General features: G+C 39.3%; 3 protein-coding genes across 7 annotated transcripts; 1 reads left to right on the top strand and 2 right to left on the bottom strand.

The window, feature by feature from the left end:
- LOC131668932 (bleomycin hydrolase) lies at positions 1–5,205 on the bottom strand. Of its 2 annotated transcripts, none has more exons than XM_058943429.1 (5): positions 5,008–5,205; positions 2,421–2,737; positions 2,056–2,346; positions 1,208–1,744; positions 1–668 (listed from the first exon to the last, which is right to left on the bottom strand). In XM_058943429.1, exons 1-5 carry the CDS (start codon positions 5,015–5,017, stop codon positions 453–455), a joined length of 1,371 nt encoding a protein of 456 aa, XP_058799412.1. In that variant the 5' UTR covers positions 5,018–5,205; the 3' UTR covers positions 1–452. The 2 variants fall into 2 exon arrangements, with proteins under 2 accessions (XP_058799412.1, XP_058799413.1); XM_058943430.1 differs by having other exon boundaries at positions 2,421–2,734; positions 5,008–5,204.
- Positions 5,206–5,336: 131 nt separating this feature from the next.
- Positions 5,337–8,351, bottom strand: LOC131668934 (polymerase delta-interacting protein 2). Of its 2 annotated transcripts, XM_058943434.1 has the most exons (7): positions 8,209–8,301; positions 7,718–7,965; positions 7,377–7,532; positions 7,129–7,228; positions 6,472–6,813; positions 6,049–6,254; positions 5,337–5,979 (listed from the first exon to the last, which is right to left on the bottom strand). In XM_058943434.1, exons 2-7 carry the CDS (start codon positions 7,813–7,815, stop codon positions 5,868–5,870), a joined length of 1,014 nt encoding a protein of 337 aa, XP_058799417.1. In that variant the 5' UTR covers positions 7,816–7,965; positions 8,209–8,301; the 3' UTR covers positions 5,337–5,867. The 2 variants fall into 2 exon arrangements, with proteins under 2 accessions (XP_058799417.1, XP_058799418.1); XM_058943435.1 differs by lacking the exon at positions 5,337–5,979 and having other exon boundaries at positions 6,127–6,254; positions 6,456–6,813; positions 8,209–8,351.
- A 202-nt stretch (positions 8,352–8,553) lies between these two features.
- LOC131668933 (phosphorylase b kinase gamma catalytic chain, skeletal muscle/heart isoform-like) lies at positions 8,554–14,078 on the top strand. Of its 3 annotated transcripts, none has more exons than XM_058943431.1 (9): positions 8,554–8,927; positions 9,568–9,743; positions 9,822–10,106; positions 10,191–10,281; positions 10,356–10,492; positions 10,580–10,677; positions 11,057–11,140; positions 12,574–12,732; positions 12,894–14,078. In XM_058943431.1, exons 1-9 carry the CDS (start codon positions 8,821–8,823, stop codon positions 13,026–13,028), a joined length of 1,272 nt encoding a protein of 423 aa, XP_058799414.1. In that variant the 5' UTR covers positions 8,554–8,820; the 3' UTR covers positions 13,029–14,078. The 3 variants fall into 3 exon arrangements, with proteins under 3 accessions (XP_058799414.1, XP_058799415.1, XP_058799416.1); XM_058943433.1 differs by lacking the exon at positions 8,554–8,927 and adding an exon at positions 8,982–9,112; XM_058943432.1 differs by lacking the exon at positions 11,057–11,140.
- The last annotated feature ends 6,729 nt before the right edge of the window (positions 14,079–20,807 follow it).

Raw genomic sequence — 20,807 nt, 5'->3', positions numbered from 1 at the left:
TTCTAAAGTATAGTCTTTTTATTCATCCATAGCAACCAATGTAGACGCATGCGTCTGAACTTTGAAAGAGTATTACCATTCTATAACACTTTTACAACTTATAAAAAACATTTTTATCTTCTTGCATTATTACAATTATTGGAATAAAAAGTATTTATTAAAATTCATTTCACAAGTTGATAAATGCAACATGACTGTTTAGAGTGATATTCAAACCATGATTAGTTTTCTGAATTCAAAACTGCATCTATTTTGCACTCCACTGCACAGTTAATAGAAAAAAGTTTCAAGAGCTTTTTTTATTACAGCATTGTTTCTTTTTATAAAAAATTGTTTTACTGTTTATTGTAGTAATTGTGTGAAAATTAATCTTATTTGAATTCGGATCTTTCATATTTCTTTTTCAATCAAAAATAGTTGATTACATATACAATGACAAGTATTAAAATTTATCACTGAGCAAGTGTGCCCATTGGATCCCATGCAGGCAAGACAATTGGCTCTTGATCAAATGCAGCTAACACATCAGCGGGTACAAGTTTTTTATCAATAACAGCTTCAAAGACAAATTCATGGAACCAGTCAGCAGTAAGAACTAAATATCCTTTGTCTCCGCGATCATCTCCCCATGAATTTTCTACACGGAACTTTGAGATTGAGCCATCCTTCTGAAAACAGAAAATCATAAAAAGATGTTAGTTTCAATCAACTTTTTAAGACATCAATGACCTAAATTAATAAAATTATTTTAATCTTAAATCAAAATAATTAATTCAGTAAGCTTTAACTTTACCAGTTCTTTAGAAAAATTAACTACATATTTCTAAGCTTGACTAATAATCATTTTTATTACTTATCAGATGAATTATCAATTGGTTTTTTGAATGATCAGAGCTATAAGTACAGCTATTCTTTACTTTAACATTTCAAATAAATAAGTTTTTTAATGTTATTTTACAAAAATTTAGATGTAATGTATAAACAATTTATATATATATATATATATATATATATAATATAATTTGCAAGAAAAAGATTACATGAATACTAATGTTCTCTAATAAAAGTTGATGATATATCACGTCTTTTTATTCAAAATTGAGAAAAATAACGTAACAAAAGAATAAATACAAATGGTAACACTATCAATGTTGAAACAGCAGTTACAATACAAAATTGTTTATCGCAAGTGAATATTATTACTTACATTATAGGATACAGCAGTGAAGGCCATGGCGTGTGACATAGACGACTCTCCATAGAGCAATCTCTCAGCTTTGGTGAGGGTGACTTGTACGTCGGTACCAAACATAAGTTCAAAGTCATGTGCCTTTAGATCCTGGATACCAGCCTTGGCACTAAATCGTTTGGAAACTTCGCAACCAAACCAAACAGGTTCGTTATTCTTGATGCTTTCAGCACAGAGCTTCATGAGAAGTTCTGGAGGTTGGTTGTTGTATATGGTGGCTCTACCACCAACCACATTACCCAAACAATCAACTGTGTAGACTTTGCCGTACGGATTTGTAGACCTTGGATCTGTCACTAGGCAAACCTTTTCATTCACGTCAAAGTATGGTTTCACGTACTTTTCGTAAAAGTCCAAACCCGTAATTGGCCCCACGCTGTTGTAGTTCTTTGATTTATCGTAGTACTCCCAGTTAAAAGTCTCTGGTGGAATACCCAAGCAAATAGCGACTATTCGGTAAATTACTGTCATCTGCTCATTAATGCGTTGTTGAATCTGTTGGATAAATATTTCTATTATGAATTGACTTTTATCTCATAATTATTAAAGTTTTTAATTAATGTTCATTTAAAAAATGTTACTCTGATAAATTAGTGATTATTTTCTGAAGCTAATTATATTAATCAAATTCAATAACGATAAGTTTCAATAACGTCAAGTATTACAAATGGAGTCACAACCTATTTATTATTTAAAAAAATACAAGAACAATCTACTGGTCCGATGAAATTTAAAAAGAATTTCGGAAAATGACAGTGATTTTATGTATGTTTTAAAACAAGAAAAGTTTAATCGCATGTGTATACCTGCTCGTCAGAGGCACCAGAGTCGATGAGGGTACGCAACGCGTGAGCGTACTCGCGCAACTTGCTCTTGAGAATGATGTTGAGTCGTACTGAATTCTCACAGCAGTAACTTTCAGGAAAGCAGGCTTTAGGCATAAGACCGTAACGATTGATAAGATTCGTCACCATGTCCCACTGGCCACCATCATTAATTGGATCCTGCAGAAGGAAATTCACAGTTCGACTCTCCAGTGCGTCACCGCGTTTCGCCGTCTTGACGATGTTGTGCAAGAAGTAGTTGCTTCGTTCAATCTGTAAATGAGAAAAAGGGGAATTAGTGATCGAAACTGTTCATTCACCAAACGAATCATGAAGATTTTCATTACCTTATCCCAAAAAAATAGATAATTTTGACTGAACTCAAACTCTTCGAGATTGTGTTGCTTGATGAAAGGTACGCGAATAACATTGAGCGCAGCGAACAACCAGCAACGTCCACTGTGTTTCTGGTTGGTAACGGGTTTGCCTTCGGTCTCAATTTTGTGCTGGAACACGTGGTTAGTTGCCTGAGCTGTACTACGCGAGAGGCATGCTTCCAATGGGTCGATTCGCGAGCACACATTCTGCGCCTGTAGATTGCGCGACTCCGCGTAGAACTTGCTTCGCATTTGGCTCAGTAGCTCCTTCGTCAGTACACCTGCTGCTCCGATTACATTTAAATCAAATGGTTAGTTGTATTATTTTACGTTTTCCAAACAAATACATAATGCATCAACGATCGGTAGCCGACACAAAACGGTTCGCTAAGCCTAAAGTTCCCGCAGCTCGGCGATCACACGCACAGCTATGGCGACACAGGATCACTGTGTTCAGTCCACGACCTAAATCTGTGATTCAAGTAGAGCTTTGAAATGCATGAAGATTCCGAGAATAAGCCCACATGAATAAGAGCATTATAGTAATTCGAGACTGATTGTTGTTCTGGAAATCCGGCCAAGAAAAATCTTTTTCGTCGAAATTGTCCGCGCCTCCGTTATTTCTGCACGGCATCGTTCGGCCGACAAAGAAAGAGAAAGAGAAAACTTAAGCTAACAATCCAAAATCTAAAACCTCGTCTCTGCCGAGTGACAATCGGTATGAAAATGCCGCAGTGAATGCAACGAGCCGCCATATAACGACGCTACGTGCGTGTCGTAGGCAATAAACTCAATCGCTTTCACAAGCGAAACTTTATTTTGCAATCAATCGACTTCCTTGACGTACAAACTGTGTGGCTCTGCGCCGGAGAGACTTTCGAGCAAGCAGCGTACTGCTGTTGTCAGTGCGCCGAGCAAACAAATGTCGCCAATAGTAAATTGTATTGTTCGTAGTTTCTTTCTTTTCTTTTTCGCGGACAAAAAAAAGTGCACGAGTAATTTGCTTTACGAAATATTAACCAGGTTTATGGAAATAGCACTCGATCGCGATGCTATACTTTTTTTCGTCCGGTTTTGCACAAAGACGTTTGCTATTTCTTCAGAGTAAAATGGAATGCAAACGCTGCACCATATCATGTACACGCACACATGCATTCGACCACTTATTTTTCAACGTAGTCATGCTATTTTTTTACACGATCAGTTGACTATCATGAATCATCATTTTATATGAGAGGTTTTAGATTGCTTTTTCATATAGCTGTAGCAGAAATGATCAACATGTTGTTTTTTTGTACAGTATTATTGCTATCACACGAAATCTATTCGAATTTTAAAGTAACGGATAAAACGAGCTTACGCTACAGCTTGTATACCTGGTTAATTTTTCATAGCATTACTGTTCGATTTCTTACAGGAGGATGAGAGAATATGCATACAAATTACTTCATAAATTGTCAATTTTGTTGAAACTTTTCTGCAAATGTCTAGCAATTATTAATCTTTATCAAATCTCACTAAGCTCTGAACGTACGATCGTTTTATACATGAAAGTAACGTTGTCTGTATTTTGAAATGAATCATACAAACAATCACCAATCTATCGATTAGATAGTGATAAGATAAAAATCACGTGAGCACGTAAAAATTCCAGTACAACGTCTTATTGCCACACATTCAGAAAAAAACGACATTACATCGCGCGCGGACTAAAAATATTTTTTGACTTTTAACGAACAGTTGAGCGTGCCGAATGATGAAAGAGAAGCGGCAATGCGGGAGCAAAAGCGAGAGAGAGAGAGAGAGAGAGAGAGAGAGCGAGAGCGAAAGAGAGAGAAAGAGAGAGAGAAAGAGAGAGAGAGAGAGAGAAAGAGAGAGAGAGAGAAAGAGAGAGAGAAAGAGAGTGTGTGTAAATAAAGCGGAAAGAGTAAGCGCGCGTGAGAGATATAGCTGCGTTGCAAAGAGTGGCAGCAACGCCTATATACGCCACGTAAATGATGCATCCGCGTTATAAGAGAGATAACAGCAGCGCGAGTTAAAAGGTTCCGTTGATTTTGATCGCCAGCAAACAGGCTTGTACGCAGTTCCGTGAGTATTTCTCCCCTACGCTGTTATAATGTGTTTGTACATATGTACCGTGAGGGCGAAACTGTTGGCTCTACATCCCTTGAAAATGGCAACACCGCCGCGCGCAAGTGAAAGCTTTCTTATAACACAGCTGAAAAAGGGGCCCGCGCAATATTTATTGTGTCAAAAGGGCCCTTTCTGCATGCATTGCGAGAGAGAAAGAGCACTAGCTGAAATATCACTCCGAAAAATAGTGCTTTCCAAAAAGCACATAGTACGCGAGAAATAATATTTTAAAGTGACAGGAGAGTTGCGTGTTACATGGCGGCATAACGCTACCTACTTTTTGTTGTTGTTTTTACGTGAAGTACCGTTAGACTCTCGAAATCTGTAGAGTAAAATGGAGCAACGTGAAAACCGAAGGCTTTCGAAGACGAGAATACCGTTTCTTTTCTCAAAGCTTTTTTGGCGAATTTATTTAATTACTTACTGGCTGCCATCGTTGTCTCGTTGATACTAGTATTTCTGTCCGGAGAACTAGACGTTGAGGAAAAACAAACTAGTGGAGCTTCAAAAAATTAGAATCGTCAGTCGCTCACCGACGCAAAGCACTGGCTCGAACCGGGACGAATGCAGCTCTCTGCGGATGCGGAAACACGAAGAAAGAGCCAAGTCACTAGTCGCTGTAGGACAACAAAGATGCCGGTTTGTCGTACTCACAGCGGCACCTCGTGACGGCCGGTCGAAATGCTTTTATAATTCAAATTTTTCTATACCATTTATTTTCTCATTTGCATCCTTCAAATAAAACATATCAACTGAACAAATAATGCTGTTATTATTGAAATAAAATACGTTTTACAACATCACAAATCAAAATTTGTTAATGAGCTCTTCCGACAAGTTTTACTTATAACATTTTTTTATAATTATTAAACTTTAGTAAATAATCGATCTTTGTCTTAAATAGGTACAATATTTATTGGTTGTAAATTTATGCAGCAGTTGAGTAGAAACAGGAGTTATTGATGTTTTACTAATCATTATTGCAAATCTAATCACTTTGACGTTCACGTTATTTTCATTTTAATGAAAATTTGATTGACAGATGTATAATATTTTTGAAAATTATATTTGTCGAGTTTACAAAGTAATGTAATATACATTATCACCTATTCTTTTAAAATTCACTATCTACATGGTTATATACAAATTTAATTTAGTGTTAACGCCTATTTTTTTATTATACTGAGACAGACGTAATTTCTTAGAGTATAGCAATTAAAATTAAAACATCTTTTTACAGTTGCATCTTATAACTTATGATCTTTATCAATCACTTAATGGATTTTAGGTGTTTGCATTGGGAGTTGCTGGTTCATCTGCTTTCGATTCCAGAGAAAATGGTGGAATTCTACAGTCAAAGGCATATCCATCTTCTCTTTCCATTCTAAAAGTACCCCTGAAAATGTAGAAAATTGATATAACAAGTTTTAATGACTATTTTTGTAATATAAGCTTAAATTCATACCACATATGACCACTTGGAGCTTGCAGACTAACGTGACTACTATATTGAAAAGCTGGCAAAGTTTTTGAAAGTACTGGTTCTTGTCCTACAACACCTCGCCCTCTAACGGTTTCTAACGTACCGGATAAGCTGAATATTCTCCAATGGCGTTCTCTCAGTTGCACGCTCAAATCTCCTAAGTTCTCTAGTCTTATACAGTAACGCCACTGAAATATAAATTATGTTAGTAAGCAAGAACTAAGTTATTATTTGACGTACACGTAATACCATTTTTAAATTCTTTAACTTTTAAAATTGAAATCATTGAAACCAACATAAAAATTTATATACCAAAATTACAAATAACTTCTAAAACATCTAAATTTAATATGGCATTAAACCATCTCAAAGTAACTATAATAAATTACACTTGAAATAGTATACCCAATATACTGATGTTGTCTGACTTTCTCTACAACCCATGTAAAATGGAATAACTGTAACTCTAATATTCTCTGTTGTTTCTTTATGTACATCAGAGAGTTCTAACCATGGATGATTTTTTTTTTGCCATGCACGTAAGGTTTCTTGTGCAGCAAAGGGTGGATCTTTGTCTGGATGGTAGGACAAAAATTTATCAAAAAGTTCATGTTGCAGAGCTGGTTTTTCATTGGTTGTGTATGGCAAAATGTCTTCATGTGCAACATAATCTAACCCAGGAATTGCATATAAACTTCTACTGCTTTCATGATTTCCAAGAAAAGTTACAGCTTCTGTTTGTGCCCTCTGTAATATTTATAATGGCAATCAATTTAAATACTTAAAAAAAAATTATTTTTATCTGTTACTTATTTTATGTGATAGTAAATGAATATTACACACACACACAGACACACACGCACAAAATTATTAATTATCCAAGATTTCATTAAAGTTTAACCAATTTTTAATTTCATTTTTTAGTCAAAGCTAAAACTTGAAGACCTATAGATAATAGAATAATCAAATATTACATAAACTGGCTGTAATCATCTTTCCAGTGAAATATTTTTAAATATTTCAGATTACAGAATCACTATTACATTATTACAATATACTTACTATGAATGGACAATCTCTTTGATCAATTAGAACTTGATAAAAAATATGTGTCCTTCCTTTTACTTCTTTGCCAACTCCATTAAAATTGCCTTCTTCAGAGCTAAAAGAATAAATCAATATTATAAGCATACAATATATTTATGTATACATCATTTTTTTAAACATAAATTGACATATATATATAATTCAAATTATATTTTAACACCAATCAATAAACTATTTAATTTATTCAATACTTTATTGTTTACCCTTCTCGTCTATGAGGTAGATCTCTGTCATAAACTCTTGCAAGCCATGGAAAAAGAATAACTCCTCTGTAGCCAAAAACTCTGTGTAATATTAACTGTCCAGTTTTGTATTTTCCCGACAACTTCGGAGCTTCTAATTTACCTACTTCTGCCAATCTTATAAAACATTGCAAAACAAAAAATAACAATAATTAAGTATTAATTATTAGTTATGCGAATATTTTTTTAAATAATTAAATGTGTTTTTTATGTCTTTTAAAGTCGAGTTCCTGTCACTTTAAAATAATTAAATGCGTTTCTTAAGGTTATGTTACGACTGATTTACGTAATGTCAAAATTACCTGATGTATTTAGCCACTTGTACACTGAAAATTTTATTGGTCACGTCGAATAATAATTTTCTAAAATTGTTACCGAAAACGACACGTGACAGCTCCATGTTCAAAAGAGAAATTGACTTGACTTAAAAAGTTATTGAAAAACCTCCGGCTATATCACCGGCCATGTTGAAGCTTGATAAGATGAAGTTAGCTTAATTCATGTCATATGCATCGCTCTCAAGTTTATCAGATATGTTCAGTTTATTTATCTAAATAAATAAATTTTAAAAAAGTTAATACATTTTTAGATATATGACATTGAAAAATAAAAAAGACAGTTTAATTTTAGTCGTTCAGACTTTTATAATTATTTGTAAATATTTTACAGACAATGCATAAATATAATTATATTTAAATAATATTAATAAGTATCAATTTATATCCATGTTAAACAGCTATTAAAAACAATTTTGATAAGCAAAAGTTCTTTTGATGCATTATAAAAATCATACGTATGTTTGATAAACATTCGGTGTTATCGTATTTTGGAACTGATAAAGAATCCGATGAAAGCTTTGAGACGCGCATTCTGAAACGAAAATTAAAAGATACTACATAAATAGTAATTAGGACTTCTTCTAATGTTAATAGCAAGATTAAACAGAACAACATGCGCAACTGCACGCAAATTAGAACTTAAAAGAACGCCACAATATAAGTGAGCATTATTGTGTTGCTACTAGTCACGACTTATGAGTGAGAGGGAGAGTGGGAGGGAGGAGCACCAGCTGCCAGCTGACCAACAAAAATACGTCTGCAACTTTAGCTTAGCTGCTGCTAGCGTTCCAATGCTTTAGTGGTGCGCGAGCTATGTGACAGGTGCAACGCGGAGTGCCAGCGAGCTCGCGAGTTTTCCTATACAAGACTCTATTTCTCTCTTTTTCCCCCCTCTCACTCTATCTCTCTCTCTCTCTCTTCTTTATTCTTCTTGAAACAAACAGTAAATTTGCCAAAGATAGAGAAGATGATCGCTGACCTCCGTGACCTTCGCTAAAAAAGTCCTGCGACTGACTTTTTATCTTTGCGTGTGTTGTTTTGTGAAAGCGAGAGATTAATTCACGAGGATGACGAAGAAGGAGGTAGTTAAAGATGAAACCGACGATCTTCTACCCGACAAAGATGCTGCCAAGGGTTTCTATGCCAAATACGAGCCTAAAGAAATCCTCGGCAGGTAAGGCAGCCATAGACTCGCGCGGATTCGCCTTTGTCTACACAGCCATTGTCTCGATGTGACGTACTACTCTGAGGATTTCTTTTGTTAATGTTCATCTATTCGCGGATCGTTTAGAAGACAAACAAATGAAAGCATGCGGTTTCATTGATGATAAAATTCTCGCCAGCTAACCTATAACTTATGTAATTTAAGTTTATGTTGAATAATTCACATAAAGTTTGATGCCAATTAAGATTTATTGTAACGTTCAGTCTAATACCAAATCATTTATGTTTCATAGGCAAAAACTATTTTGGCTTGCATCTAAAAAGAATAAGCTTGAAAATATTATTTATAGTTTTAAAAGATCATTGAGATAAATCAACTTCTTTCCTAATAGTTCTAATTGGTTTCCTAATAGTTCTTGCTCAATATAATCTATAGATCTCCTACATCGCGGAATTTTATTGGGTTCCCTTATAGCATTTTGTTTATATTTCATTTGAATTACTTTGTTTCAAAATATCTTTGAAATTTTCTTTTTTTGATAAGCATATTACCTTTTTATTAAAGATTTAATTTTAAACAAATACTTTAAATTAATAATTTGATTTGATGATTTAATCTTCATAATCTGATTAATATTGTTTGTTTTCAGAGGTATTTCATCCACAGTTCGAAGGTGTATAGAAAAAGAAACAGGCATAGAATATGCAGCAAAAATCATAGATATAAGTTGTGAGCCCCATGATGGCATTGATTCTCATACAATGAAAGATGCTACTATGCAAGAGGTGCAAATTCTTCGTAGGGTTGCTGGTCATCCTTACATAAGTAAATAATTTCATAATATAATATTTACATGCAACTAGTTTATAAATCGGATAATATATGACATTTCCCCCCCAACAGTTGAATTACATGATGTTTTTGAATCAAGCACATTCATCTTTCTTATATTTGAACTGTGTAAAAATGGAGAACTCTTCGATTATTTGACATCCGTTGTTACACTATCTGAAAAGAAAACACGTTACATTATGAGACAAGTTTTTGAAGGAGTACAGCACGTACATAATCAAGGAATTGTACATAGAGATTTAAAACCAGAAAATATTTTACTAGATGACAATCTTAATGTAAAAATCACAGATTTTGGTTTTGCTAGAATGTTGAAAGAAGGGGAAAGACTTTATGGTAAATTGTTATTCAAATATGAGTTATTGTACTACTGAATATGATATAAAAGCCCTGTAAATTATATAAAATTTTTTTATCTAGATCTTTGTGGTACTCCTGGTTACTTAGCACCTGAAGTTTTGAAATGTAACATGTTTGAAAAATCAGATGGTTATAGTTTTGAAGTTGATATGTCAGTAAATTGTAAAAATATTTGTTGATATTTACATGATACTGTGTATTAATATAGTTAATCAAATTTTCTAGATGGGCTTGTGGTGTAATCATGTTTACTTTGTTAGTTGGGTGTCCACCTTTTTGGCATAGAAAACAAATGGTTATGCTTAGGAACATTATGGAAGGAAAATATTCATTCACTTCACCTGAATGGGCTGACATTACTGGTATAGTACTTAGTTATAAGTAGATTTACTTGTTTCACATGAAATATAATATGGATAGTAATTTTTATAACATTTTTTTTATTATAGATGCACCAAAAGATTTAATCAGTAAATTGTTGGTTATTGAACCTACAAAAAGGATTAGTATCAAAGAAGCCTTAGACCATTCATTCTTTCACACAGTAGTAAGTGATAAAATAGCTTGTTTTCGAGTAAATATTTTGCTTTTCAGATATCCCAGGTGATTTGGTTTTTTCACATAGTAATACACTTTTAGTGCTGCTTAAAAATTTATTATTTGCGAAAATCGAAAGAAGTAACTAGCAACAGGCTTATCCCCTATGTCTATCATATTATTGTAAATAAATTTAAAACAGTAAAAATTTTTCTTTGTTGCTGTTACATTCTTTTTTACTCAAGCTTTTTTTCCAATTACTTATTGTTATTATGATTACATTTTACTATATATTTATACCAATTTCACCTATTCATAGAGCAACTGAATATCGACAGAATTTTTTTTTAATTATTTAATTTTAAAATATATTACATTTAACATTCCAGCTGTGGGATCAGGATATCGCTCCCTTAAAACGCTCACTGTCCTCTAATTCACGACGACTCAGTCGGATATCTCAATTAGCTTTGGTAACCTGCCACTTTTTCAATTTCATGGAAAAACATTATAAATGGGTTTTGTGTACACAATAGCCTTACTAATTTTTTGCAATTACAAATAATCTATTAACAAATGCAATTGCCAAGTAAATAAACAATACTCATAATTATAGTCATAATCCAAATTACCATACAGTATAGCAATGCGAAATATAAAATTTCAAATTAATTTAAAATTTCTCATAATCTTATTCATAACTACTTAATTATCTGTAAATTTATATTCATTAAAAACTTCATTTGCATGACTAGAGTGCTTGACTATAGTGAATTGTATTTATTGATGTGTGCTATTTTTTGTATTTTAATCAAAATCCATTATTTGTAGTAATTATTTTACAGTTTCTTCACTATGACCAATTGCATAAAATATTTATATATTTTTCAATATAATATGCCAGGTTGGATGAAAACATATTTATTATATTAGTTAATGATGAGCTAAAAAGTGATCAAGATATTTTGGTTCGATTCTTTTTTACACTGAATGAATAAAGCATAAGCAGAAATTTATAAACTATGCAAAGCTTAAAAATAATTAATAGTTTTTGTTCAACTTGTTTTAGTATATATGTATTACATACCAAGCTCAAAATTTTACAAAGTTCACTCCATAAGGGTCATTTTGATAGTTGAGATTGGCCAGCTTTGTACTGAGCCGGCTCCGTACAACGCTTCATTACCGGTATTAAGCGCGTTATTTCCATGTTAGTAAACATAAACCTTCCGGATTGCACCATGAAATTACTGTTAATTGTATGTAGTCATAATTGAAGATATATTGTTCAGCTAACTGACACCTGTCACCGTCTCTAGATAGCAATTCATTGCTTTAATTAATTTCGTCTAAGATGCTTTTACCATTGCACATTTGATTAAAAACAATTCAGTCACAAGTGTACTTAAGCTCAAATAACGAATAAATTATAATTACAAATATTCAAGCATTGATATTTCCTATAAAATATGTAATAAATATTTATACAAAAAATCTGGCATGGCAAGAACGGGCCGTAGAAAAAGCGTTGTTTGAAGCTAGCTCAGTGTAATCATCTCGCTAATTTCAATTTAATCAAAATGAGCCGAGCAGAGCTGATTCCAACAAACTCGCATAAACAAAGTCGGATCCGTCCAATCCCGGAATTGATACGTAACATATAGATTAATCGACGTGTGGTGTTTAATTAAATTTTTTGATCATTAACCTCCTCCATTGTAGAGTCGTAAATATTGAAAAACTTATGACGGTACATTGGAAGTACGATATATGCAGTTAACTAAAATTTCGAATATTAAAAAAAAAAACATAATAAAAAAAAGTGTTATTAACAGCGCCATAACTAAAAATTACAACTAGATTGTTTATTTTCAGACATATTAATCGTTTTACAAATATTGTTTAGGAATTGAAAGCCAAATCATTCAATGCAAGGAAGAAATTCATGCTTGGCATTCTTTGTGTTCGAGCAGTCATAAGAATTAAAAGACTGCATAGTACCCCAGAGCCGCTGTCTATACATGTGGCTTGTTCAGATCCGTATAGACTCAAGGTCCTTAGAAAAGTAAGTATTCCCTCGAAAATGAAAAATTATAAACATTTATTATTTTATCATAATCGGTAAAACTAAATTTATGTATTGTTTACGTACACATTAAGTATTTCAAAATAAATTAACGAAAAATTTTACGAAACTGCAAGTCTTAAATTAAATAATATTTTCAGGTCATTGATGGATGTGCCTTCCGCGTTTATGGTCACTGGGTCAAAAAGGGAGAAGGCCAGAACAGAGCCGCTCTCTTCGAAAATATGCCTAAAACGGAATTGAAACATCTTTATGTCAGTAACTTAAGCAGATAGCCAAACTTAATACGAGCGTGCTTTTTTATAAATTTTTTAAACGCTCCTAGAAACGAATATTTAGTTGATACTCGAGAAAAAACTCACTAACAGATTCATACTTTTACGAAAAAGTCCTGCAACTATAAACTCTTTCTTTTTATTAAAACTAAATTAATTATTTTTTTATTTTAAATTATTTGGAAATATTTCTGTTTGAATAATTCCCAATAAAAATTGTTCTTTATGTTTTTTGAGGTGAAGCTTTTAGTAGAAATTTAATATAAATCACAATTGATCTATAAATATAATTCAAAGTAATCGAAACACCATTTAAAGAAACGTAGCGTTTTTTTGAAACCAATGATTCGTTAATATGGTTTATCTGTTGCGTAAATTAAAATTACGATTAATTATAAAAAAATATATTACTTGCAGACAATATTTTTTTATGGGTTTAATTAATAATGGTTCTGTTAAAACGTACAAATTTTTAAATAGCGTAATTAAATTAAAAAAAATATATAATATGTTTATTGCTTCTATTGCTATCTAATGTTAAAAATGATGCCTTCACGCTAGATTACGATAATAATTAGAATACTGTTTTGTGAGTTTTTTATGTAGTCAACTGAGAAACAATTTCGTTAACAAGGTCGTAGTAGCAAATTTGAAATATTTCGCTATTTATTATTTAGTGTAGAGTTGTAATACTTAAAGTTTGTGTGATTCATGTAAGGAATAGTACACTTCAAATTATTGTGAGAGTATTCTTGTTGCACACTTACTGATACCATTGAGTAGTATGTTTGAAAAACATTTATTAGAAAAATTAAAAGCTACTACATTGCGCCCTTCACGGCGATATAATTTTGAAAGAATCATAATTTTTAGAAAGCAAAATAGCGCAAAATGTTGAAAATATTTTTCGAATAGTATCTTTGTAAAGTTTTATAAAGTCACAACAGAGAAAGCGTGATTTTTATTAGTAAAATTTTTATATAAAAAATTGTTACAAATCTTGTTAATACGCAAACTGTAAATTTGTAAAATAAAATACTTGAAATTTATTAAAACAAAGCGAGAACGCGAACATTTATTGTCAGGAATCTCATCCAGTCAAATTAACAGAACTCGTAAAAGTTTTCATCGGACAGTTGCAGCAGAAGATAGTTTTATAGCTAGGTTCCCATATATTCTCAACGTCATTGGACGATACTGTCGAACCTCTGGCATTTCTCTCTCCCTCGCATTTCATCCTTGTCTAGCCTAGCGCGCGGTATATACGGGCGGTTCACCTTATATTTTTGGCGCGAGCATGAACGTAAACAACACCGAGCGAGCTCGAGCGGACAAGCGAGTGGCGAATCCAAGAGAGGAGAAAGGTGAAGGGAATAGGGGAAAGAGAGAAAGAAGGTGCAGAGCTCTCTTGCACACATGCATCGTACACGAATGACACCGATCAGTGCTCGTTGAGAAGAAACATCTCAAGGACCCCCCATTGTAAACGCCTGATTCTTGGGAAACCCGCCTTTTCGGGTAAATCCCGCCAGAAATATTGAAAAACAAATAATCACCAATCAACCGAAGCGAGACGTAAACACCGAAAGCTCCGAATAAGTGATGGAGCGTAAGACACGTACACCGAGTAACGTACGCTACGTAGATATAAACTTCGAAGAAATAAGCAACTCCAAAAAATGAAAAGCGATGGAAAAAGTGCGTTTATGTAGCCAAGCATCTCATTCGCGGAGGCAGCATAGCTTTAGACGCATACACATATACGTGCTCGTATATTCCTGCACAGCTTACAAACAACGACGGCGGCGGCGGAGGAAGATTCTGGATCGCGGGGCGGGCGCGAACGAACGTTGACGGCTGCACGCATGAACTTTGTGTAAAAAGAGTCGGCAAGCGAGGCATAGGTATGGAAGGTCTGTGGCCCGAGAGTGGGAGGAGAGAGAAACCGCGTGAGCACGAAACTCGGAGTCGGTGGGGAAGCATAGGTGCCGAATGAGCACGTGGGCGAGAGTGAGAGAGGTAGATGCGCGCGCAACCCCACTCTTTGCACGTACACACGTGTAGGCCGCAGCCACATGTACTTGGCCGGGCGACGTGGCAACGCCGCACCCCCGCGGTCATCCATGTGACAGACACGGAGCGCGAGCGCCCGAGAGAGCACTGAGCGCGGCGGACAAAAGGTGCTCTCGCGCTACATAAGCGACCTGTGCGTACGTGATATTTTTGCGCTGCATCAGGGGGCCAGGACGCCGCCGGACTATACTTGGCCGAGCGAAGTTACCTCACCGTCACAGCTGGTCTACCTCGAGGACGTCCCGCTGCTACTGCACCGCCGTAAGTGTGCCTCCTTTGTTCAGAGTGAGTGAGAGCGCGGGCGCTGCCGCCCGTTCGCGCGTAGGTGTGCTGCACGTATACGTACACGCACAGGCGATATCGTTCGCTGCCGACAACAGTGCGCGTGATAAACAAAGAGGAAAGTGCGGCAAGAGAATCTCGCTACGGATTACGGAATTCGGGCGTAGTTGTTGTGGCATACATGTTTTCTCTCGGCGTCGCGTCACGCGTTCACCCATACAGCGTCATTGCGCTGATTCACGGAGAGCAGAGCGAACGAACGAGCAAGAGAAAGAAAGAGCGAGAGCTTGCCGCCCAGCCATCATCGCCCCCCTTACTAACAACAGGCGCAAGCAGGTCCAGCAGCAAGCCGGCGAGAGAGGAAGGGGCAAAGCACGCGCGCGAGAGCTCCGAGAGAGAGAGAGAGAGAGAGAGAGAGAGAGAGAGAGAGAGACACACGGTCTGTACAGCCAAGTGTGTACGTGAACGCGCGCGCGAGTAGACGTAAGTCGTCCGCGCGGCAAGCTCTCTATCCTTCGTTATCCACTCTTTTTATTTTGCTCGCTCGTGTATACATATTTTTCGGAGCCTGCAGACTTGATCGTCGGGGTGTTGTTCGCGAGTGTATATCAAGTGTTTTTTTTCTTTGCCTATATCTGCGGTTACAAAGTAGTGCACACGTAACCGGGCGCGCAAGCGTGCTACTGCTACTGCAGACCAAAGACTGGAGAGTTGTGTGGTTGAGGTAAGCGCTGCAGCTGACCGTTACTACGCTGCGCGAATACGTGCTTTTTACATTTCGCTTCTCTGTCTGTCTCTCTTTATCTATCTCTTTTGCTCGTGCCCCGTCGCCGTAGTGTGTGCGTGCCAGCGTGTAACCTCGATTTTGCTGCGAGCGAGAAAGAGAGGGCCGTCTAACCTAGAAAGAAAAAAGGAGCGGGCTGCGAATCTAGCGAGTAGCGGCGCGGGAAGGTAGGGAGAGAACGATAGAGAGAAGATGGCTTGATGAAAAGTGCATGCAGAGCGTTCGTCGTCAAGGAAGGAAGAAGTTGGTCGTTGGTGAGCGTTCGCGAGAGGCAGCAACAGCGCACTTGTCTGCACACACGCCCAGCAGCAGTAGCAGCAGCGAGGAGAGCGGTGGCGCGCTGCGTCACATGGGCCCGCGCCATTGGTCGATAGAGCCTCGTGACGCGCCGTTGATTGGTGGGAGCCTCGGTGCCCGGACACGTGAATTGCTGCCCGGCTGCTGCTCTCCTCGCGCGGCTCGCTGCTTTTTTTACGCACGCGACGAGTCGTGCTGCTGCTGTAACGACAGCTCCAACGCTGTTCGCTCGCCTCGTCTCTCTGATCGTGCGCCCGGCTCTGTGGCTTCTTTTCTCTCTCTCTCTCTCTCATCGTGTTTTTTGAGGTTAGAGCGCGCATCGATCACTGCATAGTAGTCTGCAGTCACCTCTTGCACTTTTCTTTTTCTCTCTCCGTCGCTACTGCCGCTGCTAGCGCATCGATTCTCGCGCTCGTCGCTGCCGTGGAAAGTGCATCGCCGTGCGCGCGCGCTCGCTTTGTCTCTCTCGCTTGTTGCGATGTAGCCGAGTTGAAGCCTGGCCGCTGAGCGACCAGCTCTCTCTCTCTCTCTCTCTCTCTCACACGTACGTACTTCTACGCAGAACAGGGGTGCTGGTATACCTGTCTACTTGCCAATTATTTTCGTTTCCGTTACACGCACGTCTGGCATTTGAATATAGGTCGGCGCTTGCAAAATAAGGTGCGCGGCTGCTGCAGGGCGGTTCCTCAGCCGCAGGGGAAAACGCCGCGCGCACAGCCGGCGGGAAAATAATCGTCGTTGCTGCGGCAGCGGCAGCTTCGCGTGTGTGCAATTGCGAGGGGATAGTATTGAAGGTTCGTTCGATCGGTGGCTACGTAGCCGCGCCCGGCCGTGACAGAAGTCACTGCTTCGTTTTTATTCTATTCGCACATGCCGTGGAGCGCGAGCTTAGAGCGAGCGTAGAGTACGAGTATGCACCAGTCGGATTTCGCATGCGCGCCACTGCCAACGGCAATTAGCGTCTTTCAACGGACGCCGACGCCACCGCCACACGCGCGCGAATCAATTTCAACCGGCGACGGCTACGACCACGGCGACACATATGCACAGAGAGAGAGAGAGAGAGAGAGAGAGAGAGCGAGGGGAGAGCTGTTTCCTCTTCCGTTTTAAAGGACGTACCCGTTTAGCTATATGTATACCTGTCTGTATAAGTAAAACTCGCGACAGAGACCTAACTCTGCGGACTATCTAGCGGGCATCTCGTTTCTTTTATTTGAGAAACAACAGACGGGGCCCAACACTGGCGAAATCCGAACGCTTATCTCGCTTCCTCTCTTTGTCTATATCTGACTTTCTAGCTGTAAGTGTGCGCCAACCCACAACTCTTTTTGTCTTTCTTCTTTTCGGCAGTATTGCGCGAGATGGTTGCGAGATACAATTTTGTCCTGATATGGTTCTTTTTTTTCGGTTGATTAATTAGACATTAGTTCACGGTTACTTGCAATGTTACGGCGTCTTCGGATGCTCCTCGGTACAGTTTTGATACCTTTTTCGCACACATTCGTTAAAAAAAAAAATTCGTCCTCCTCCTTTCACCCTCTTTTACTCTCTCTTTGTCGAGGTTAACGTGTTTACCCCGCGAATGTGCGAAATCTCAGGTTTATCGCGGTTGACGAGAAAAAGGAAGAAAACGTCGCTATGCGGTAGAAACAAAGAGCTGAAAAAAGAACGGTGTGCTGTGCGGTTGCCCCCCCCCCCCAGGAAATTGCCCGGCTAGAGCATCAATCCATCTTTCTCTCTCTTGCGCACACGGACGGCATTATCTCTGTCTCGGTCTCGCTCGCGCACGTTCTTCCTCCCCGCCACTAGCATTCTCACGTAGCAAAAGCGACGGCGTGTTACCAGCCGCCATGCCACCCGGTGCATCCGCTCGCTTTCTCGCACCGACTCCGCGCCATGATCCTGTGTGTGCGTTATACCTGTCACTGTATAGACGCTCCGCCTGAAATGCTCCCCGCTGCGCGCCGCTGTATCCAAATTTCGGCAACCGAGGAAGCGAGACACGCAACGCGAGCGCTGAGCAACGAGCTTGAGCTTTCAATCGCGTTCGTTGTCGCCCTTCCAGCCTCGATTTGTTTTATAAAGCGTTGTCACCTGTCGACTTTGTTTCATTGACCATATCGCGTTGCGCTCTCACCCTCGTTGATTTCAACCACGTGGCTGAGAGATTACTCAATAGCCTCGTTTTTCTCACTCCCCCCTCCCTCTCTCTTAAACTTTTAATAAACTGCTATTCGCACGAAAATGTCGTGCTTTCCTCCTTTCAACTACGATTTTTCTCACTCGCGAGTTTTTCGTTGAAATCAGTTTTCTTGTCCCCTCGCGGAAAAAAAAACTCGCACACGCAAAATGAAAACTCGTAAAAGCCAGTGAGCCGCGTCGCTTCGTCGTTAAAAATCCACAGAGAGTTGTTCTCACGTCACGTCTACGTGCGTCTATTACCCCTCCTTCCTAACCGGCTGCGCCGTGGTAGCCGCAAGAGTGCAGTTTTCAGTTTTCACGTGGAAAATACACGCGCGCGCACTCTCCTACTGCCGTTGTACATTCCCGGGCGGCTTTTTGTCCTCCCTCCCCCTGCACCCGGCTTTTCATTGATTATTCGCCTTTGGACGTTAGCGCGCGCGCCTTTTTTTTCCTGGAATGATTTTTTTTTTCTTCGAGAGAGAGAGAGAGAGAGAGAGAGAGTGAGAAAGCTAGGCTTTATTGCTAGATGGTTTTTCATTCGGAGTTTTTTCGACGATGCAATTTCCGCGCGCTTTGTTACCACCACTGCTGCAGCAATCAGTTCAAATGTCGATATTTTACACTGTTTTTCTCGCGCTGGAGATTATTGGCGAAGCAATCCTCGAATCATAAAAAGTAGGGAAAAGAAGCGCGATGCGCATCGTAATTGTGAACTTTGGGGATTGTTCGAAAGGGTCTACGAGACATTGAATGAATTTGAAATGTCGTATGCGCGTTCGAAAGTGAGCAAACGACTTGCTGTACAATTATCGGGTGTTTAACGATTTGCACGCGGTTAAGTGAATGCAAACGGCGTCGCGCTCCTGTTCCCAGCGAAAACATGCGTGGCGTAGATTGATCGACGCGGATTACTCGTAATCACGGGTTAGGCGCTCGTGCGCAAAGGAACGAGCGAGCGAAGCGACGACAATGTTCGCGGCGATAAAGTCGTGCACAGCGAGCCTAAGATTGCAGAGTTATGCATGGTCTAGCAGTAGACGGGTTGCGTTAAATGCGATCCGGCTGTGCCGCGAGCCCATCCGCATACACGGCGAGCTGGCTGCTCTCTCTCTCTCTTTCTCTCTCTCCCGCCAATTACGTTCTCTCTCGCGCTGCTGCAGGCCAGCAGCAGGCAGCGTTCGCGCCGCTGCACAAAAGCGCAGCTGCAATTACGTCCGTTGGATTCGGCTCGCTCGACGCGCACCTCGGCTTTTCCTCTCTAATATAAGTAGCCGCGAGGTCGCCCCTCCGCTCTCCCTTCCGCAAAGCGCGCTCGCCGAGCGAGTGCCGCGTCGTCTCCCTCCCTCGGACGGCGGCGTTATTCCTCCGCTCGCGCGCCGCGCGGCGAAGGTGTTTCGTAAGCAACAACAGCAACAAAATCGCGCGCGGCCGGAGCCGCTCGTCCAATTCAAGGCTGCGCGAACTCGTTTCCCGAGCGTCCACGAGGCGAGGCGTGTAATTACGATTCCGTTCGATTAACTTTCGAATGGGGAATGCAACTTCGGCGCACGGAGATTTCGCGCGCGCGAAAAGAGGCGGCGTCAGCGGGCCCTCGCCGCGCGGCTGCGCGAGTTAAAGGCCTTCGAGCACGCGCGTCTGCATATGCCTGCGTGTGTCGCGAATCAGTCAAGGCCGCGCGAAGGTGTTGCTCGCGCGCTCGATTCCCGAGCGGCCAGCAGCGTACGGAGAAAGATGGTTGGATAGATAAATTCGCGATTGTGACCTGTGACGAGATATTATACGTACGCGAGAGCGTAAGGAGGGCCTGCTTTTTGCCTCCCTGACCCTCGACCACTGCTTTTCCCTTCCTTCCTTTGCCGGGTTTGTTGATCGATTGCCCGGCTAATGAACGAGGGAGAAGGGACAGACGTGCATTGCGCTCGAATTGCGAGCAGGTTTTCTTCGTTGGAGCGCGTACATTTCCACGCGGGTTCGCACGCGCGCGATGCCGTCTCGCAGACCGAGAAAGAGCGAGAGAGAGAGAGAGAGAGACTGGATTGCGTGCTTTTACGAGGGTACGCCTTATCGCTCAACGAGACCGTCGACTCTCTGGTTGTTTAGCAACGACTCGGCCACTTCAAATATTACTCATCTTTCGCTCGCGAGCTTCATTCGCACTC

Source organism: Phymastichus coffea, unplaced genomic scaffold (assembly GCF_024137745.1).
Source record: "Phymastichus coffea isolate CEN01 unplaced genomic scaffold, Cenicafe_Pcof_1.1 PCOF00085, whole genome shotgun sequence".
Taxonomy (NCBI): domain Eukaryota; kingdom Metazoa; phylum Arthropoda; class Insecta; order Hymenoptera; family Eulophidae; genus Phymastichus; species Phymastichus coffea.
Note: the sequence above shows the minus strand (reverse complement) of the source record. Positions and strands in the feature narration are given on the sequence as shown.